The sequence below is a fragment of the Podarcis melisellensis genome (genome assembly GCF_964234715.1).
Source record: "Podarcis melisellensis genome assembly, chromosome: 8".
NCBI lineage: Eukaryota > Metazoa > Chordata > Lepidosauria > Squamata > Lacertidae > Podarcis > Podarcis melisellensis.
The window spans coordinates 3,765,214-3,783,508 of NC_138540.1; the positions used below are offsets into that span (position 1 = coordinate 3,765,214).

General features: G+C 46.6%; 1 protein-coding gene across 1 annotated transcript; it reads right to left on the reverse strand.

Annotated features, from left to right (window-relative positions):
* Positions 1–1,586: 1,586 nt before the first annotated feature.
* DUSP2 (dual specificity phosphatase 2) lies at positions 1,587–7,492 on the reverse strand. The gene is made up of 4 exons (XM_081923228.1): positions 7,094–7,492; positions 5,668–5,810; positions 4,473–4,692; positions 1,587–3,773 (listed from the first exon to the last, which is right to left on the reverse strand). The coding sequence occupies exons 1-4, from the start codon at positions 7,479–7,481 to the stop codon at positions 3,559–3,561; spliced, it is 966 nt and encodes a 321-aa protein (XP_081779354.1). The 5' UTR covers positions 7,482–7,492; the 3' UTR covers positions 1,587–3,558.
* Between the last annotated feature and the right edge of the window lie 10,803 nt (positions 7,493–18,295).

An 18,295-nucleotide genomic window follows, 5' to 3' on the forward strand; every position in this document is an offset into this window, starting at 1 on the left:
GTATCTGTTAAAATGAGAAAACTATCAACATGAGTAAGAGATTCAGGAACTAAAGTATTTATCATCTCAAAGGAATGGCCAGGCTACCCAGAAAATGCAACCAAGTAAGGTATTATCAGGCATCCTGGCAGAAAGGAGAGAAGCAACATTCTCAAATTTCTGCTGGAGACTGCCTCCTTCTGTGATGTATGGATGATGTTTTGGGGGGTGGTCTTGGGCTACAGGGTGGGCAATTTCAAAAGTCTTTGTAGGGGCTTGTGCACCATTGTTCTGGGTCTCTCCTACCTCCTTGTAAGGAGAGGAGGGAACTCTGTTGTGACAGAAAAATAAAGCTCTGCCTTGCTTTCTATGGAACTTGCCTCCATCCATTCATCTCAAACTGATCATGGACTTAGGGGACTCAGTCTCTTGGACAGCAAAAGCCATTCCCCCTATTTTATCTATAACACCGCCTCCTTCCCAAAGCCAAGTTAGTGCTTTCCCAGATTTGGGAAGGAGATCTTAAACCATGGCTGAGAGACTAATGGAGGTTGCAGGTGTAGCTTTGCCTCTACGCAAGGTAGGATGTCTGTGGGTTTTCAAAGCACCAGACCTTAGCTGCTGGACTCTGCTGATCAGCTAGTGGCAGGTGTCTGTGATATGCCCATGGTCCTGTATCAGGGTTTTTTTTCCCCCTGGAAGAGGGAAGGATTAGAAAATGTGCTCTTTCCCCCTCCTCCCCTCCATCTCAATATCCCACCTGCCACTCACAGCTAATTCCTCCTGCTGACACACAGCCTGGATTCCCCCCCCCCCAGGGATGGCTCTGGTCTAGACAGGGCAACTTGCCATGATCCAGAGATGGACTGATTGAGGGCAAGCAGAGGTCAACTAAAGCTCTTGGCCTCTGCGAGGAAGGGGGCATCAATCTTTCTCCGCCAGCTGCCTTGACAAAAACATCAGAGGTAAGGTCAAGCCACATGGCCACAGCTAAGCTTCCACGAGCTTATTCTGTAATCAAATCAAAGTTCTGTACCAAAGGAACACCGGTATTATTTTAAGCAGCTAGCGCTGAACAGCAACGAAGCATCTGAGCTAGACTCCTGGGTTCAAAGCTTACATCACTGCAGCCATAAACTCTTCAGGACTGGTGACATGACTGATGAGAACTTTTGACAAATTGAAGGGTTTTATTTTTTTTAAAGAGACCACTTGCACTGTGGATGCATCCTACTTTAAAGGTAAAGGTAAAGGGAGCCCTGACCATTAGGTCCAGTCGTGGCCGACTCTGGGGTTACGGCGCTCATCTCACTATATAGGCCGAGGGAGCCGGCATACAGCTTCCGGGTCATGTGGCCAGCATGACTAAGCTGCTTCTGGTGAACCAGACCAGCACACAGAAACGCTGTTTACCTACCCGCCGGAGTGGTACCTGTTTATCTACTTGCACTTCGATGTGCTTTCAAACTGCTAGGTTGGCAGGAGCATCCTACTTTAGCCTTTGCTAAATGGGTTTGCCTTGCCTTCCAGGGTTCAAGAAGTTGTGTCAGCTGGGCAAAATGTGTGTGTGTGTGTGTACAACATCAAGCATCAAGAGACTCAAGAAGCAATATAAAAACTGGTTGTTTATTGCAACAGGTAATAATAAATATAAAGTGCAAAAGACATTTACGATCAATGTCAGTCAAGAAAGAGGTCTCCTCTTTCTTCCACAAATATACAAACTGTATATTGCGGGGGAGGGGGCAGAAAGAGGTCACTGGGCACAATCCCCCAGAAAGTTTGCCTGTGCAAGCCTCATTGAAATGAGTGGGAGGTACACAGGACAGCTCAGTGAGTTTACGACAACACCCTGGGGAAGGGAAGGAGGGGTTTATTTGGCTGCAGTGGGTGTTGTCCATTCTCAGTGCATTCAGAAGAGAGCCCCTTCCCCTACCGCCCCTCCATACCAGAAGGCAGGATACTTGCCTGTTCTTCCCCCAGGGCTGGGGGAGGGGGACAGCTGTACAATTGGCAGTGAAATCTCCCCTCTTGATCTGGGGATGCGGAACCCAACTCTCACCCTAATAAAGCTTATCGACTCCCAGTTTCACAGCATATATGAATAACGAGCAATCCGTTACGGATGGAGCTTGGTGATCTATGGCTGACCTGCATAAGGCTGGAGACCAGAGGCAAGCAGCTCATACCACTTGGACAATGGAGATACAGTAGTTCAAGTGTATAATCTTACTTCCTATGCTTAAAATAAAATCTGATCTACGGTTGACTTGAGGATAGTCAGGTGAAGATAGCCAACCAAGCTTCTTTTTAAAAGGATCTCTCTTACATATTACTCAGTCTTTAAAGCTTCAGTGAAACAGCTTCACTTTTACTGACAGAAGGCAGAGAGAAGCCTTTAAAATGGGGAAGTGTGCTATCAATTCCTGCATAGGGCCAGCTGATCAAGATGTAGAAAAGGAGGGATTCTGGAGTGCCTTAGCCATAGGACTATAAAGTCACCTCCATTCAACCTGAATTCTCAGGCTGAAGGGAGAATTAGGCCAGTTGCAGTTAAGTCTTCTTCAGCTTTTCAAACCTGGGACTCACCTTAAGTCCAAACAAGCATTGAGGGACATACTTGTTTTGTCCTTTTGGCCAAGCCACAACCCAGCAGTGATTCCCAGTGTACCAGCTGAAGGGATGGCACAATGGTGAACAGACTGTTGGGACACGAGCAAGGCAGACTCAGGTTCCCAAAGGCCAACTCAGCCCATGGAACTTAGAGGGTGTCTAGATGCCAGTCACCCTCTCTGGTTAACCTTTCTCTCAAAAGCTGTTGCGAGGATCAAATGAGAAGAGCCTTGTTCATGCCACCTTAAGCTCCACGAAGGAAGGGTGAGATACACACCGGCAACGGCTATCCAACTATAAGCCTCTTGCTGGCTTGTTCACATTTTATACTTCACTTTGACATCAGCATACCATATAGGGTACAATGGCTTAACCCAGCCTTTGCTAACTTGGTGTCCTCCAGGCTACAACTCCCCCAGTGTCCGAAACATCTGGAGAACACCAGACGGCTGAAGGCTGGATTAGCACAATATCATTGCATTACGATATTCACTTCCCACTTCCCCAAGTAGCTTCAACCTCAAAAAAAGAAAACCTTCTGACAATCCTATCAGGGGTTTGCAGCACAGCTGCATTACCATTGCTAGGATATGATGCCACAGTGTTAAGCTGCAATTACTTGCGTTTGGGGTGTGTGTGGACAGTAATGATCAATAAGCAGAATGCATCACCTGAATAGATCTGGCCTTAAAGCTCTTCCCCAACAAAGGGACAGGACAGCTTCCCAACACACAGTTGGAGCCACCCTCTTTTCTTCACTCCTGATACACTCTTGTTTTGCTTTTGTAGTCATGAGACCGAAGTCAGGAGTTAGTGCAATAGAAAGCAAATGAACCAAAACCACAACATTGTCCTTTGCTGCAGCACCCGCTTGGAGATGTAAACAGAAACACACATTATTAGTCTTTTTGTCCACAGAGAGGAAGGTTGCCCCACCCTCCCAGCTGGGTCTGTGGGGCGGCTGGGCTAATGACACAGCACCTCCGTCTCAAACTGCAGGAGCTGCCCCATGAAGCCAAAGTTGGGAGAGATCACCCCACGGCGCTGCTTGACAAAGTCGAAGGCCTCTTCCAGCCGCACCCGGCGGCTCTGGATCAAGTAGGCAAGGCAAATGGTGGCCGAACGGGAGATGCCAGCTTGGCAGTGCACCAGGACGCGCCCACTGCTGTTCTTCACTGAATCTGCAGGGGGAGCAAGCAAGAAGAGCCACATAAGAGACAGCCCACAAGAGCAGCACAGCCCTAGAGCCAGAAGCAGACATATCCAAGGAGCAAGTGCATTTATGGGGCAAGGGGGCCATTTTTGTTGCCTGCATGGTAGGAGGCAGGATGGTAGAGAATCTGCTCTGCATGCAGAAGGTCCCAAATTCAATCCCTGGCATCTCCAGGGAGGGCTGCAGCCACTGCCAGCCAGTGTAAACAATATAGATCTAGATGGGCCAATATGAGGCAGCTTGCTATTTCCCTAATCCATAAGACGGGGAATCTTCTACCAAGTTACTTCTCAAAGGAAGGGTGGGGGGTGTGCATCTGTGTGTTTGCTTGGCATTCTGCCTGGTACAGCTTTGGAGGTCAACCCCCAACCATCTACAAAACCGTCTTGTCACTCACAACATTAAGCAAAATAGAGGTTCAAAGCATATCAGTGTGCCATGGGAACAGCAAATCTCTCAAAATCTCTTCCACTATCACAAGGGATAACTTAATCCACTGGAATATGAGGCAGGTATGGATAACAGTTTCTCTACCACACATCTGCCCCCATTTGTGGCAAAATCCTCCCTACAAAGTGGCAAGATGGTGCAGACAACCAAGCCCACCATTAGGGAACGAGAGTTCTTTGTGCAGAAAAGGTTTGCCTGACTGGCCACCTGCACTTACCAATGAAGTCAATGGCTTCCTGGAACCACACGCTGATCTCAGCCATGTGGTTGTCTTCCACTGGGATGCTCTTGTACAGGAACTGGCCTTCGAAGTAGTTGGGGCAGCTGGAGGAGACGTTGAGCACAGCAGTGATTCCGAGGGACTCCAGAACCTCCCGGTTGGAGGAGTGGTAGCAGCTGCCCAGGTAGAGGAATGGCAGAATCTCCACTGGGCCCCCCTGCAGAAGAGAAAGAACAAGGAGAGTGCGCCCATCAGCCTTTGTGCCAAAATAGGATTGATGGTGAATATTGTAGGGATGAACCAAGTAGTGTTACTACTATGCTATCAAGGTTTATTAGTAGATTAATAAACTAAGCTGATAATGCCAAGGTTGCAGGTTCAATCCCTGTATGGCATAGCTGCATATTCATGCACTGCAGGGGGTTGGACTAGAATAGATGACCCTCAGGGTCCCTTCCAACCCCACATTTCTATGATTCTATCATTTAGTTGGTTAATGGGCAAGAGCTTTGAGCTGAAGAGACTTCTGCTTTTTAAAAAAAGGGTTATTTGAGTCTTGTATGTTACTGCAAAGGGGAGGAAAAAAAATTTAGAGATAACTCTTCCTTTTAACTAAACTTTTACTGATTAAACTATAAACTCTTGGACTTCCTTGGATATCTTCACAACCATCTATATTGAGGTTTTGGTAATATGCAGTCGTAAAAAAGAATAACTGATTTAAGTTTTTTAAAATTTATCTGTTACTAGGCAGACCATAGGCACCAACTAGGGGGGCCGGGGGGCACGAGTGACATTAGCACATCACACAACATGCTGGTGTTACTTGCGCACGTCACGTGGTACCGGCCCCCTCAATTGCGGGGGCAAGGCAGCGCGCTTGAGACAGACAATGCATCAGGTGAAATCCTTAAAGTAGGTGACAGCCTTGGTGGTTACCAGCTCCAAGCCTCAGGGAGAGGGTGGACAAGAACACCTGAATAAATATACCTTTATGCAGTCTCAATTGTATTTTGTCATGTGAGCAGTAATTTTACTACGATTACTCACATAGCAAAGTCTAGACAGTGCAATTAAATGGCCCAGAATATTAATTTAAAAAAAATATCTGCTTAGCGTAATATGTGGGGGAGGGGGGGAATTGGTATTTCAGCTTCTTGCTGCTTTGGTCTCCAGATTCACATGAACTTACCTGGTCATACAATGGAGTAATTGCTTCTGTGCTGTTGTCTTCAGGGCTTTGGAGAGCAGGAGATGGAGATGGAGGTGATGTAGAAGGTGTTGGCGACGTGAAGCACAGTTCTGGAAAACTGGCTTGGAAATTCTCAAAGCCACCTAAACATCAGACGAATGAAGAGTTTTTAGTGTGTATCTCAATTGAGGATGAATGTTATACAGATGCAACCGCTAAGGACATATCAAATTGGAATAGTTCATAGTGACCATACATTTCATTCAGATCTATTCATAGTGCCTTTAAAATACACTTTCATTAAAAAGTACCTGCAGTTACACCACTATTGTGGCCACAAACTTTAACCTGTGTTTGTGATATCTTGTATGATTGATTATTTTATGCATGGATGGGCCCAGATTTACTGCTGTCAGTAACAAATGTATTTATTTAGTATCTGGTGTTGTGTTTTTTTGGTGTTCATGCAGCCCAATGAAGGTGCTACATTATGTGACAGTGCAAGAGTGATATGGCTCTGCATGCAATATCAAAAGCAGACATGGTTACAATACTGAAGGTGCTAATCAGATTAGCGAATGACCTGTTCACTTTAGCGCCAGGGCAGCCATTGTGGAAGGGATTTGTACATCCACCGCTTTAATTCCAATTTAGTTACCACTATAGCAGTCAGACTTAGCTGCAAGTAACCTTGGGAACAGCTGGGGTGAGTCTGCTTGGGATATAGCAATTCTATTCCAGGGCTATCCTGGCTTTATGTTAATGCCTCCTAATTAAACTAAAAAAATAAAATCCCCCCTAAAACTGAATTTTCTTCAGTTCTCCCAATTAAAGATGCAGTTGGAATCAAAGGTTTTGGGGAAAAGGTGAGGAACTCAACTAAGTGTAAACTTGTCTTGGCAAGTTAAAACCTCTAAAAAGATTGCTGTAATACATCAAGGCTTTTTATTTTTTCCTATCAAGTCAAAGCGGGGTGTTTGAACTTGAAGCAACTCCTTTCCACCCCAAAATAATTATAATTATTAATGTTATCCCACCCACCATCCCAAAATAGGACAGGATAAAAGTAAAATAAATATAAATAGACTGCCTCTTGACTAAGATCTACTTAGAGCAGGCCTCCTTAAATTAATAGGCTTAAGATAGTAATGTCCATTAATTCCAATGGGTCTACTCCGAGTAGGTCTAGCATTTGATGTAATCTATCATGGATGTCCATGTAGAGTGGGCAAACTGAGAGACTGCGACTGGCCCACCCACACCTAGCGAGCTTCAGTCCTGGGTGGGGATCTGAACCCTTCCGGGGCCACCATCTACAGGCATCCCTTTCCTTCAAGCCCCATCCCAAAGACTCCCCCTCCCTCTCCTGGAAGAGGGTCGTGTCTCGCCCCCTCCCCGCGGAAGCCCACCTGGCGGCGGTGCTCACCTTGCAGCAGGTAGATGTGCGAGGTGCCGGCCCGCTCCTCCCGCAGCAGCGCGTTGAGCAGCAGGCGGGCCAGGCTGTCGGGGCGCAGGGCGGCGGGCGAGCGGCTGGCCTCGTCCAGCACCACCAGGTGGCTGAGCTCGCCCTGGCGCAGCCGGGCCAGCAGCGCCCGGTCGGGGAGCAGCCAGTCCAGGCTGACGGCGCTCCGGCCGCGGGAGCGGCGCCGCAGCAGCCCGTTCCAGTGCACGGGCCGCGAGTCCAGCAGGTGCGCCTGGCAGAAGGCCAGGAAGGGCCGGCAGTCCAGCGCCAGCGTGCGCGCGCCCTCCCGGGGGTCCCGCAGCAGCGCCGCCAGGCCGGAGCTCTCCAGGGCCACCACCTCCTCGATCACCATCCTGGCGCCGGACGGGGGAAGCCGAGATCGAGAGAGAGGGCAAACAAGAGTAATGAAGGCGAGCTTTCGCGCAACAGTCCCGGCGATGCCTCTCTCGCAAGCCAGCCGGGGATCCGACTTTGGTCCCAGTTCCGCGCGGGAGCTTAAGTACCGCGGCGCTCGCGGGCGGCGCTCCTCCCCGGGCCGCCATATATGGAAGTGTGCGTCACCGAGGAACTCCCAGCCGGGCCCTCCCCCTCACGTGGAGGGAGAGGAGCGCGCTCGATCCGGAGGCAGCCAGACGGAATGAGATTATCCGCCTTGGCCCATATTGGGGAAGAACTGTTTCCTTTCCGTGCCAATCTCTTCCGTCACCAGACCTCAAAGCAGCCGCAGATGGAAGTTAGAGACTCGCCTGCTAAGAGGATCAGCCTGGCCCCTGAGAACGGGAATCTGCGCCTAATAGTTCCCTTAAGACACTAAAGGACTACATGTATGTGTGAATAGGCCACTGTAGGCATCATACACTACAGAAACATTTTGCATATTTCCTTCCTTCAGCCCAAAGGGTTCTTTTCGGTGAACTGCATTTAGCAGCCAATAATCATGGAATCAATTAACTGTCTGTAGACTTGGAAGAGACCCGAGCGTCCTCTGTTCCAAGCCCTTGCAACGCAGCAATCACAGCTACGAAACCCCTGACAGATGACCCCCCCCCCACCGCTGTTAAAAACCTCCAATGAAAGGCAGTCCACAGCTTCCTAAGGCAGTTCCTTCCACTGTCAAACAGCTCCTAGCCTCAGAACATTCTTCATATTTAGTTGGAATTTCCTTTTTTGCAATTTGAATCAATTGGTTTGGGTCCTAGCCTTCAGAGCAGCAGAAAGCAAATTTGCTCCGTCTTCCATGGGACAACCCTTCAGATATTTGGATAGTTAGTTTTTATTTATTTACCGGTACTTGATTCTGAACTGTTGTCAAGAAATCTGATAAAGTCTTGTCTCTTTTTTTCTTTTGGTGTGCTGGGCCTAGTTGATCACACAAAAGGAGTGTGTGTGTGTGTGTGTGTGTGTGTGTGTGTGTGAGAGAGAGAGAGAGAGAGAGAGAGAGAGAGAGAGAGAGAGAGAGAGATGTCCATCAATTGTATTTCCATCCTGTGCCCCCACCATATCACAATCATGTAAACATTATGCTTGGGAATTATTTCCCCTTCCTCACCTACGCTAGTTGTCTGCTTTGTCATAACAAATTAGCACATACAGTGGTACCTCGGGTTACAGGCGCTTCAGGTTACAGACTCCGCTAACCCAGAAATAGTACCTCGGGTTAAGAACTTTGCTTCAGGATGAGAACAGAAATCGTGCGGTGGTGGCGCGGCAGCAGTGGGAGGCCCCATTAGCTAAAGTGGTACCTCAGGTTAAGAACGGTTTCAGGTTAAGAACAGACCTCCAGAACGAATTAAGTTCTTAACCCGAGGTACCACTGTACAGGCTCCATGGGAAGAAAGAATTCAGCCAAAAGGATTATCCTCTCCTCCTGCCAGCAGGTAGTGCTGCAGTCATTAAGTGATTCAGTCATCCAAGGATATGCTTCTCAAGAGATTAAGACACAGCAGTGTTGCAAAATAATCTAGGATGTTCTCTCCTGATATGCATTACCTGATTTGTGTTCCCCAACCTACAGCCCTCCTGAACTCCTGTTCAATGAAGCTGTGCCACCTGAATATACACAACAGCTGTGTCCCAAATGTACACACCTCAGCTTAACTGCAAAGTGAATGTGGCTTCTTATGTTTTGTTATTTCAGATAAAAGCTGGACTGAGGTGAAATGCATCCAGCAGCAGTATTCCATAAGAAACTACAGAACAGACACGGATTGTGGCAAATGTTACGTGTACTCCGCTTCAAACACCAGTGGAGGAGCACAATGGAGCCAGAGTAAACAGTAATGTGTACACAGCCTAGGACTACAGCCCTGGGCACAGTTAACTCAATGGTGCTCTGAGTAGACAAGTGCAAGATTCCACTGTAAATTGCTGTATTGAAGCCTATTCCAAATCTGCTGGGAGGTGGGGGAGTCAACAAGGGAGGAATATGAGCAGATTCAGGTCCTGAGGGTGAGTTTCAGCCGAGAATAAGAACTAAAAGCTTAAGCTAAAGACTTAATGAACAAATGTGAATTCCATCATCCCAGAGAAGAGAAGGAGGTGAAACTGGTCGCTACAGTGTGGAGTTCTTAACTCTTGTATACCGGAAACTGAAGGCAATAAACAACATGCTTTATTGGTTTTGATGAGGGTTATAAATATCGTATGTATTGAGTACCATTTAATAAGCAGCCTCTGACTTTTATAGGGAATTCCACAGTAGCATTTAGGATATTGGAAACACAACTTGAAACTGTAGAATGGAGACTCTTTGTTCATTTTTCTTAATCAATTAGGATATAGAGCACAATTGGATCCTGAACTGGAATATTTTCAGATCCGTGTTTTTAGATCAGGTGATGCTGCTGCTTTTTATATTGCTTCTTAAATGTCTGCCTGGTCTTTGCAATAGGGACTAAGCAAGGACAATAAAATGCATTTTGAGGAATCACACAAGGTCATGTGAATGTATGCTCAGCTGATTTCCATGAGAAGCTGGTGATGCACTGAATGAACACTCAGGCAGGCCTACACAGTGGCCTTTAAGGAAGAGCATGAACCTGGTGCCTAGGGAAGGGCAAATGCGCACAACTCAAAACAAGCCTGTGGGGCTAAATTCAAATCACTTTACAACTGGCCACCCTAGAGCCAAATATAAAGCCATACAGTGGTACCTCTGGTTGCGAACGGGATCCGTTCCAGAGCCCCGTTCACAACCTGAGAAGAACGCAACCTGCGCCTGCGGGTCACAAATCACCACTTCTGCGCATGCGCGTGACGTCATTTTGAGCATCTGCGCATGCGCAAGCGGCAAACCCTGGAAGAAATCCGTTCTGTTACTTCCAGGTTGCTGCGGGACACAACCTGAAAAGATTTAACCCAAAGCGTCTTTAACCCGAGTTATGACTGTATCTGTGTTTTCCAGTGGCCATTCAGAGTCATTTTGAATGCCACTGAAGACCAAACAATATGTTACACCTGCCATATAGTTAGGACTGTCCCGACCGTTATCCAAGGCAAGAGCCCCATGGCTTTTCTTCCCTGGCTGGCCCCCTCGGCTGTCCCCTGTCCTGGCCACCCTAAACCAGCTGTCAGTGGCTGCTATAGATGGGGTGGGAGGTGCTATTCCATCAGAGACGGAAGGAAGATGCAGTTACCAGTTCAGTTGACTCTTGTACATGGGAAGTTGTCATCTTGCCCTTTGCTTCAGGGGGTGAAATGTCTTATCATTTGCCCTTGAAAAAACAAAAGCTGTCACATGGTGGAGTTAGGAAATTGAGCAGGATAAGGACCATGGCCTGGGGAGGGCAAGCTTAAACCTTTGTCTCTACCACAGTCCCTCTGCCCAGCACCAGCTATTCACTATGTGAAGAAAAGGTCTCTTGATGCCTATTTCTTAAAAAACAGAAAACAAAACCTACCATACAAGGGGAAATGGTGTGTCAAAATGCCACTTCTAATCTGACCCTGAGTCATTTCAGTCCAGGCAAGGGATGGAAGAATCTGTCAATTTTAGTCCTCTCAGTTTTTAATTGCTCCAGTCCTAAATTCAGTTCTCTGCATTTTGTTATTTAAAAAAAAAAAACATCATGAAAACTCATGAGCATTCTTCTAATACCAAATTCTTCTAATAAACACGTTTTATGTTCAGTTTTAACTTATGTACACATTTTTTGCAAGCAACTTCTCCTAACTTAATGTATTTTGATGTGCTATTTTCACCAATACATTCATTTTTATGCGCTCTTTCCCAATCTTTACACTGAATTGGAGCAAAGGTCATTTGGGTTTTCTGAAGATTGCTGTTTGTTCCAATTCAGCTGTAAAGAGTGTGTTTTCTAGGGGAAAGCTGCAGGGCTCAGACCCATGCATAGAAAGCATGGAACAAGTGAAAAATTGCTCAGGCCTGTGCTTCCTGCATTGCAGGGGGTTGGACTAGATGATTCTCAGGGACCCTTCCAACTCTATAATTCTATGGTTCTAGGCATGGGACAAGCGGAAGTGTTGCCAAGCTCATTGTTTGGTTGGCAAACTGCATTGCAAAATTTAGGTAAGTGCAAATTTTGGGCAATAGCTGTATTTTGGTTCCCATATTGTTTCAGAAACTGCACATTTGATCAATTTGGCTTAAATGAAACATGAATGGAATTTCGTTCTCTCCTGGCCCCCTGCACCAGGCCTTCTCCAGTTGTTCCAGTATACCTGAAGGAACGTCTCCACCCTCATCGTTCTGCCTGGACACTGAGGTCCAGCTCTGAGGGCCTTCTGGCGGTTCCCTCACTGCGAGAAGTGAAGTTACAGGGAACCAGGCAGAGGACCTTCTCAGTAGTGGCACCCGCCCTGTGGAATGCCCTCCCACCAGATGTCAAAGAGAACAACTGCCAGACTTTTAGAAGACATCTGAAGGCAGCCCTGTTTAGGGAAGCTTTTAATGTTTGATGTATTATGGTATTTTAATATTTTGTTGGAAGCCACAGAGTAGCTGGAGAAGCCCAGCCAGATGGGCAGGGTATAAATAAATAATAAATCATTATTATTATTATTATTATTATTATTATTATTATTATTATTATTATTATTATATTCCAGCTACCTGGGCCTTTTCCAGTTGCACAAGACAACCGAAGGCATTGCTCGGAGCACCAATATTTTTCTGAGTGCCACTGAAAACTGAAAAAGCATGTGATCCACATGGCACAAGCCAATGCTCTCAGAAACTTTGGAAGGACTAATAATGGGTTTTTTCCCCTGGAGCTGACCAAGCAAATTCCATCCAGCCCAACCCCCACTCTCTTAACAAAGGCCAACTAGATTCATTTATTCATTATTAATTTACATTTATATCCTGCCTTTCTTCCATCATGAAAGTGTACACGTGGCTCCCAGGCCCAGACCTGCTTAGTTATGTTAAGAGTCTAAGAAGAGCCTCCTGGATCAGGCCACTGGCTCCTCTAGTCCAGCACCCTGTTCTCACAGTGGCCAACCAGATGCCTGTGGAAAACCAGCAAGCAGAGCATGAGCATAAGAATTCTCTGCCCTCCTGTGTTTTCTGGACAAATGGCATCCAGAAGCATTTCGGCTTTGGACAGTGGAGGCAGAGCAGAGCCTTCATGGCTAGTAGTGGTCAATAGCCCTCTCCCATGAATTTGTCCAATAGTCTTTAAAGTTAGTAAAGGTAAAGGGACCCCTGACCATTAGGTCCAGTCGTGGCCAACTCTGGGGTTGTGGCGCTCATCTCGCTTTATTGGCCGGGGGAGCCGGCGTACGGCTTCTGGGTCATGTGGTCAGCATGACTAAGCTGCTTCTGGCGAACCAGAGCAGGGCATGGAAATGCCGTTTACCTTCCCACTGCAGCGGTACCTATTTATCTACTTGCACTTTGACATGCTTTCGAACTGCTAGGTTGGCAAGAGCAGGGACCGAGCAACGGGAACTTACCCCATCGGGGGATTCAAACTGCAGACCTTCTGATCGGCAAGTCTGTGGTTTAACCCACAGCGCCACCCGTGTCCCTTCTTTTAAAGTTATGTTCCCTCTAAAGCTTGCTCTATGACACTCATAAGAGGAGCCGGATTGAGGTGGGGTAGCGGGGGGTGTGTGTGTCTCGAATAGGGTTGGAAAATATCACGGACTGTCTCTGTTCCTATTTGCTTGCTTGTTTACTTATGTTTTAAAACATTTGTGCTCCACCTTTTTAAAACACTTCAGCCATGAAAAACAATCCTACTGCCCCCAAAAGCAGAGAGAAGAGATAAAGGGCAGAGAGCAGAAGCTCAAATGCAAAACTCCAGTGATGACATCTCATCGCCCCCACCGCCAAGTTAAAATACATCTCTGGTACCACCTGTGCTTGTGGTTTCCTTCCTGTCCTCTCCTTCTTTCACAGCCGCAGTGACTCTCTTGCACTTCCACCCAGTTCCAGCCTCTGCAGCTTTCAGATTAATCTTACCCACCTGCTTCCTGCTAGCAACACTTCCACTGCCAATTTTAAATAAATTCCTTCTGCCATTTATAGTTCTCCCCACCCCCTTGCTTTCCATTAACTACATGTCAACCTTTGCCAACCTGAGGGCCTTTTTTCTTTTCTTTCTTTCTTTCTTTTGTGTGTCCCCGTGTTACAAGAGAAGTTCACCAACTTTTTCTGGAAGCAAAGTGCTGTTTAAAGTGCAAAAGCTTCCAAAATGTGGGATTCCAAACTGCACTCTACTTCTGAGCTGAATTGGAATAATTGATCCTTTTGGATTTCCTCATGCCCAGCACAGTCAGCCTGATTGAGCATTATGAAAGTTCCATCGTCTTATGTAAGCTAGATCCCTTCATGCTGAGAAAGAGAGTGTAAAATCAAAGAGTTGTGGAGTTGGGAGGGACCCGAAGGGTCATCTAGTCCAACCCCCTGCAATGCAATATCAACTTCCATAGCACACTTTTTCACGAAAGCTCATACCAATAACAAACTTAGTTGGTCTCTAAGGTGCTACTGGAAGGATTTTTTTTTATTTTGTTTCAACTACGGCAGACCAACACAGCTACCTATCTGTAACTAGAACTTCTATAGCATCCATGATAGATGGCCATTCAATCTCTGCTTAAATACCTCCACAATGAAGGAGAATCCACAACCTCCTGCATAGCTTAACAAATCAAAAAACCATAAACTGAACACGATTGCTTAGCAAGTGTCAGACCCGTGACTAGAAATCACGGTACAAAGAGAAGTGTGGATGAGTCCCAAGAGTCCTCAGCTCCATTGAGTTGATCTTTGGAGGGAGGACCATGTTGGAGGATACCTGTTTGGAAAATAAGTGGCTATTTTAGTTCTGCCTCTGCTAAGGGTGGGTGAATCTGCCAAATTCAGCTTCTCTCGCTCTCATGTTTCCACCCTTAAGTTTCCACATGCATTTGCAAATTTTCCTCATTAAAATTTGTCTGCATTTCAATGCACGCTTCTCCTCCTAATATACACGCTTTGGTATGCACCTTTGCCTTATGTATATGTTTGCAAGCAATGCTCCCTAGAATAATGCGGATTTGTATGGTATTTTTATGCACATTTCCCCTTCATATACACATTTTTGTACATAGTTTTTGGTTGGATGACTGCACTGTAAAATCCTGAGACCTCTGCATGGCACAGGTTTTCATCTTGTTCCTCTTTCCCTGCCTCCTCTCTGCACAGAGAGAGGCCTGCCATGGCTTCCTGTATTGTGGTGGCAGTGTTCTATTTATCTTGCTGTTGTTGTTGTTGTCTCTTTCCTCCACTGTGCATCATTTCCCCAGAAACAGAAGGCAGCCTACCCTGTGATGAGCAAAGGAGCCAAATGTTGCTTTAATGGGCCTCTCACTAGCCTGGAAGGGCCAACTTGGAGAGCTGACTCGTGCTGAGTTCCACGTGAGAGGTGCTTTCCTCCAGGGAGGCTGGCTTAAGCCCACAAACTAATAGGCACTTGTGGCAAGAATGGTGCCAGGCAGACGGCTTTGTTTCCCTTTTGCATCTGCCTTCCCAGGATGCTGCCGTGTTGTTCCCTAGCCAAAAAGCAAAGCATTCCAAGTCAATTAAGTCGGGGGCAACTCCCTGACCTGGGTGGCGCTGGCTTCGCTTGAGGTGTGTTTACTTCCCTGCATGCCACTCTGGTTAGGGAATACTAGGGAAGGGGGAATGTGTAGCCACAGGGCACTGAATGGGTTAAGAATGCGCAAGGAGCCTTTTTATGTCCTGAGCATGCATCGAAAAACACCTCTGTACATTATTGTCTAAGGATTGGATAAGTTCATGGATCATGGGGTGGTTGTCCAGGAGAACTAAAGCATGTAGAAGCATTGCGCCTCTGAAAACCAGAGGGGTGGACGGCCCCCGTTATCCCTGGCTGGGGATGGTGGGTGTTGCAGTCAGACAACATCTGGAGGACACCTGGTGGGGGAAGGCTGATGGAGGGACAAACAACAGGAGAGGGCGATTGTGCTCATGCCGTGCTTATAGCAGTTGCTGTCAAGTCAAGTCATTTTATTACAGTCAATAACCAGTATAAAAAAAAAAACATTACAAAATTTAAAATCTCAAGGCAAAGTAAAATAATATAAAATCACATATGAAATAATATAAAACCATTTATACATGAAAGGGCAGTTCTGGGTGGTATGTCAGTTACTGGAAACGGCAAGTGGGAGAGAGGGTTCTTGTGCTTGGGCGCTGCTTGCTGGTTTCCCACAGGCATCTATCTGGTTGGCCCCTGCAGGAACATGATGCTGGAATCAATGGGCCATTGGCCTCATCCAACAGGCTTTTCTGACGTGCTTATGCTCTGGGGTTTCCTGGCTGGCTGACCTCTGTTGGAAACAGATCGCCCAACTAGATGTGTCTGCTTCCCCACTGTTGGAGCAATATAATTTAGCAAGACTCAGTAACCACATATGTCAAATGACTGTGGGGAGGGCAGATGGGGGACAACCGCATCTTGCCCCCTTTCCTTTCACCCCCCTTGAATCCCTGGTCCTGGGGGTGAAGAGAAGCTTGGTGTTGGATGTTTGTGCCAGGAGTAGTACGGCAAGTTACCTGCTGGGGATCTGAGAAGAGATGTCTTAGTGATGATGTGCTCAGCCAAGTTCCTAAATGCGTCCTGTTGGTGCAAAGTTGGTGTGTATGGGGGGTATTTATTTGGTTCTTGTTGTTTGTATTTGGATTATGTATTTTTTGTTTTTATATTTTGATTTTATTCTGTGAACTGCCCTGAGACCTGCGGGTATAGGACAGTATATAAATTCAATAGATACCGGTAAATAAAAGTAAAAAGAAGAAGCACCTCCACTGCATGGTTTAGGGCATAAGTGTGCATGACTTGAGGTTAGGAAGACACAGCTCTGTTCCAGGCACCCTGGCACCTGAGTTCTAGCCTCCTAGAATGGGTTTTATATATGGATGCTGGTGTTCTGGGACTGTGGGCAGAGCTCCACCATATCCTGATGTGGTTTTTAGAAAATCAAATATATGCCTTCTTTCCATGGAGTCCAGTGAGAGAGAAGTTCCCTGTGGATGGGGTAAAGTTATGCCTTCCCCGGGGGAGTGAGTCTAGGTTTTGGTATGTGTGCTTCTCCTGCTTCAATCCTGCCCTGCCCATTTTTCTCCCCAATTAGACTTCCTTCCCAGGGCTCATATCAGCTTCAGGGGTATTTGAAAATTGTGACAGGGGTAGTGTTTAAAAAGCCCCATGTCCTGAGGTCCTGATCTGACTGCTTCTCCCGCAGTTGCTATTTAAATTCTAAAAGAAAGCCACACATTCTATTCCCTTGCACCCAGTGTAATGAGTAGTTTGATTCAGAGATTTGGACGAAACAGATCCTCTGTTCTGCAGATAGACAGACAGACAGACAGACAGACAGACAGACAGACAGACAGACACAATAGACAGAGGGTGGGCATCCCCTCTATCTATCTAGGATTGGCTCACCCTGCCTGCACTACCCCCGCCTCTCTAACCTTGGTTCATAGGCGCCATCTAGCCTGACTGTCCCCCCAAAATTGTCAAGAATTTTCTGGGGCCCCCCAAAAATCCACAGTGGCCATGTGTGCACATCACGCAACATGCTCACCTTAATCATGCAACCCACATGGATAGATAGATAAATTGATTGACAGATAAAATAAGGCCTCTCCTTTTTATTGCACATTCATGATTATTTGTGCTCATGATGCTATCGGTCAATTACACACAATCCCACTCTCATTACTGTTGGTGCCTGAAAAGGTTTTGGTGTAGTCACACTGGTTCATTTCCTGTAAGTGCACACCCTATAACTTCTTGCTGAAATCTCACGTATTTTTTTTAATCAAACAAACAAATAAATAAATGCAACTGCTTTATTTTTGCCCCACTTTTGTTGCATTGCAGCCCCTCCAATGCAGTTGCATTGGGGAACCATAAAGCAGAATAAATCCATCATTAATGCACTATTATTGTGTCTAGAATTTGTTGCAGAAACACGAGTCTGAAGGGGTCATAACCACAACTGGTGCTTAGGGGTGCAACCTTTATTGGTGCTTCATCTCTCTGTAAGATTGCAAGAGCTCCTGGGATGCACTTCTTGCTTCAATGGTATAAATATTGCTGGTACAAGCAACCATGTGGGTTTCAGTGTATAGATTTGGGGACTCCATTTCCAATTGCATCTTCCAGGTGGATGGAAGGACCACAGCTCCATGGTAGAGCACCCGCTCTGCATGCATAAGATTGCAGCTGGGGCAGTATCCCCTATCTGAAACCCTGGATAGCTGCTGCCAGTCCGTGTAGACAATACTGAGCTATCTAGACCAATGGTCTTGAGTCAGAATAAGGCAGCTTCCTACGTGGGTTGCCATATTCCTTCCCCACTGTATAGGAAGTTGTAGTGTGGTGGAACATTGAGCTGAAATGAAATTCAGCATTTCAGTACAAAAAATCCAAGGCCCAGGTACAGAAGGGGGGAGACCTGGCATAGCAGCAGGACATGTGAAAAGGTTCTAGGCATTGTAGTGGGTCACAGATTCAACATGAGCCAGCAGTGTGATGCAGCTGTTGAAAAGGCTAATGCAACCCGCATCGTGGGAATAAGCCCTGCTTAGACATTGTACCTGAACAGGTGATGTCAAACCTGCTTAGGAGGCATGGGTCTGCTTGTGCAACCCCCACCCCACTTGCGCATTCCCAACCTTAAAAG

Coding starts and splice junctions, on each gene's coding strand:
- DUSP2 (XM_081923228.1), bottom strand. CDS start 7,481: ATGGTGATCGAGGAGGTGGTGGCCCTGGAGAGCTCCGGCCTGGCGGCG. Junction 4,693..5,667: donor TTACTCCATTGTATGACCAG/GTAAGTTCATGT, acceptor TCTCTTCTGCAG/GGGGGCCCAGTGGAGATTCT. Junction 3,774..4,472: donor GGAAGCCATTGACTTCATTG/GTAAGTGCAGGT, acceptor CTCCCCCTGCAG/ATTCAGTGAAGAACAGCAGT.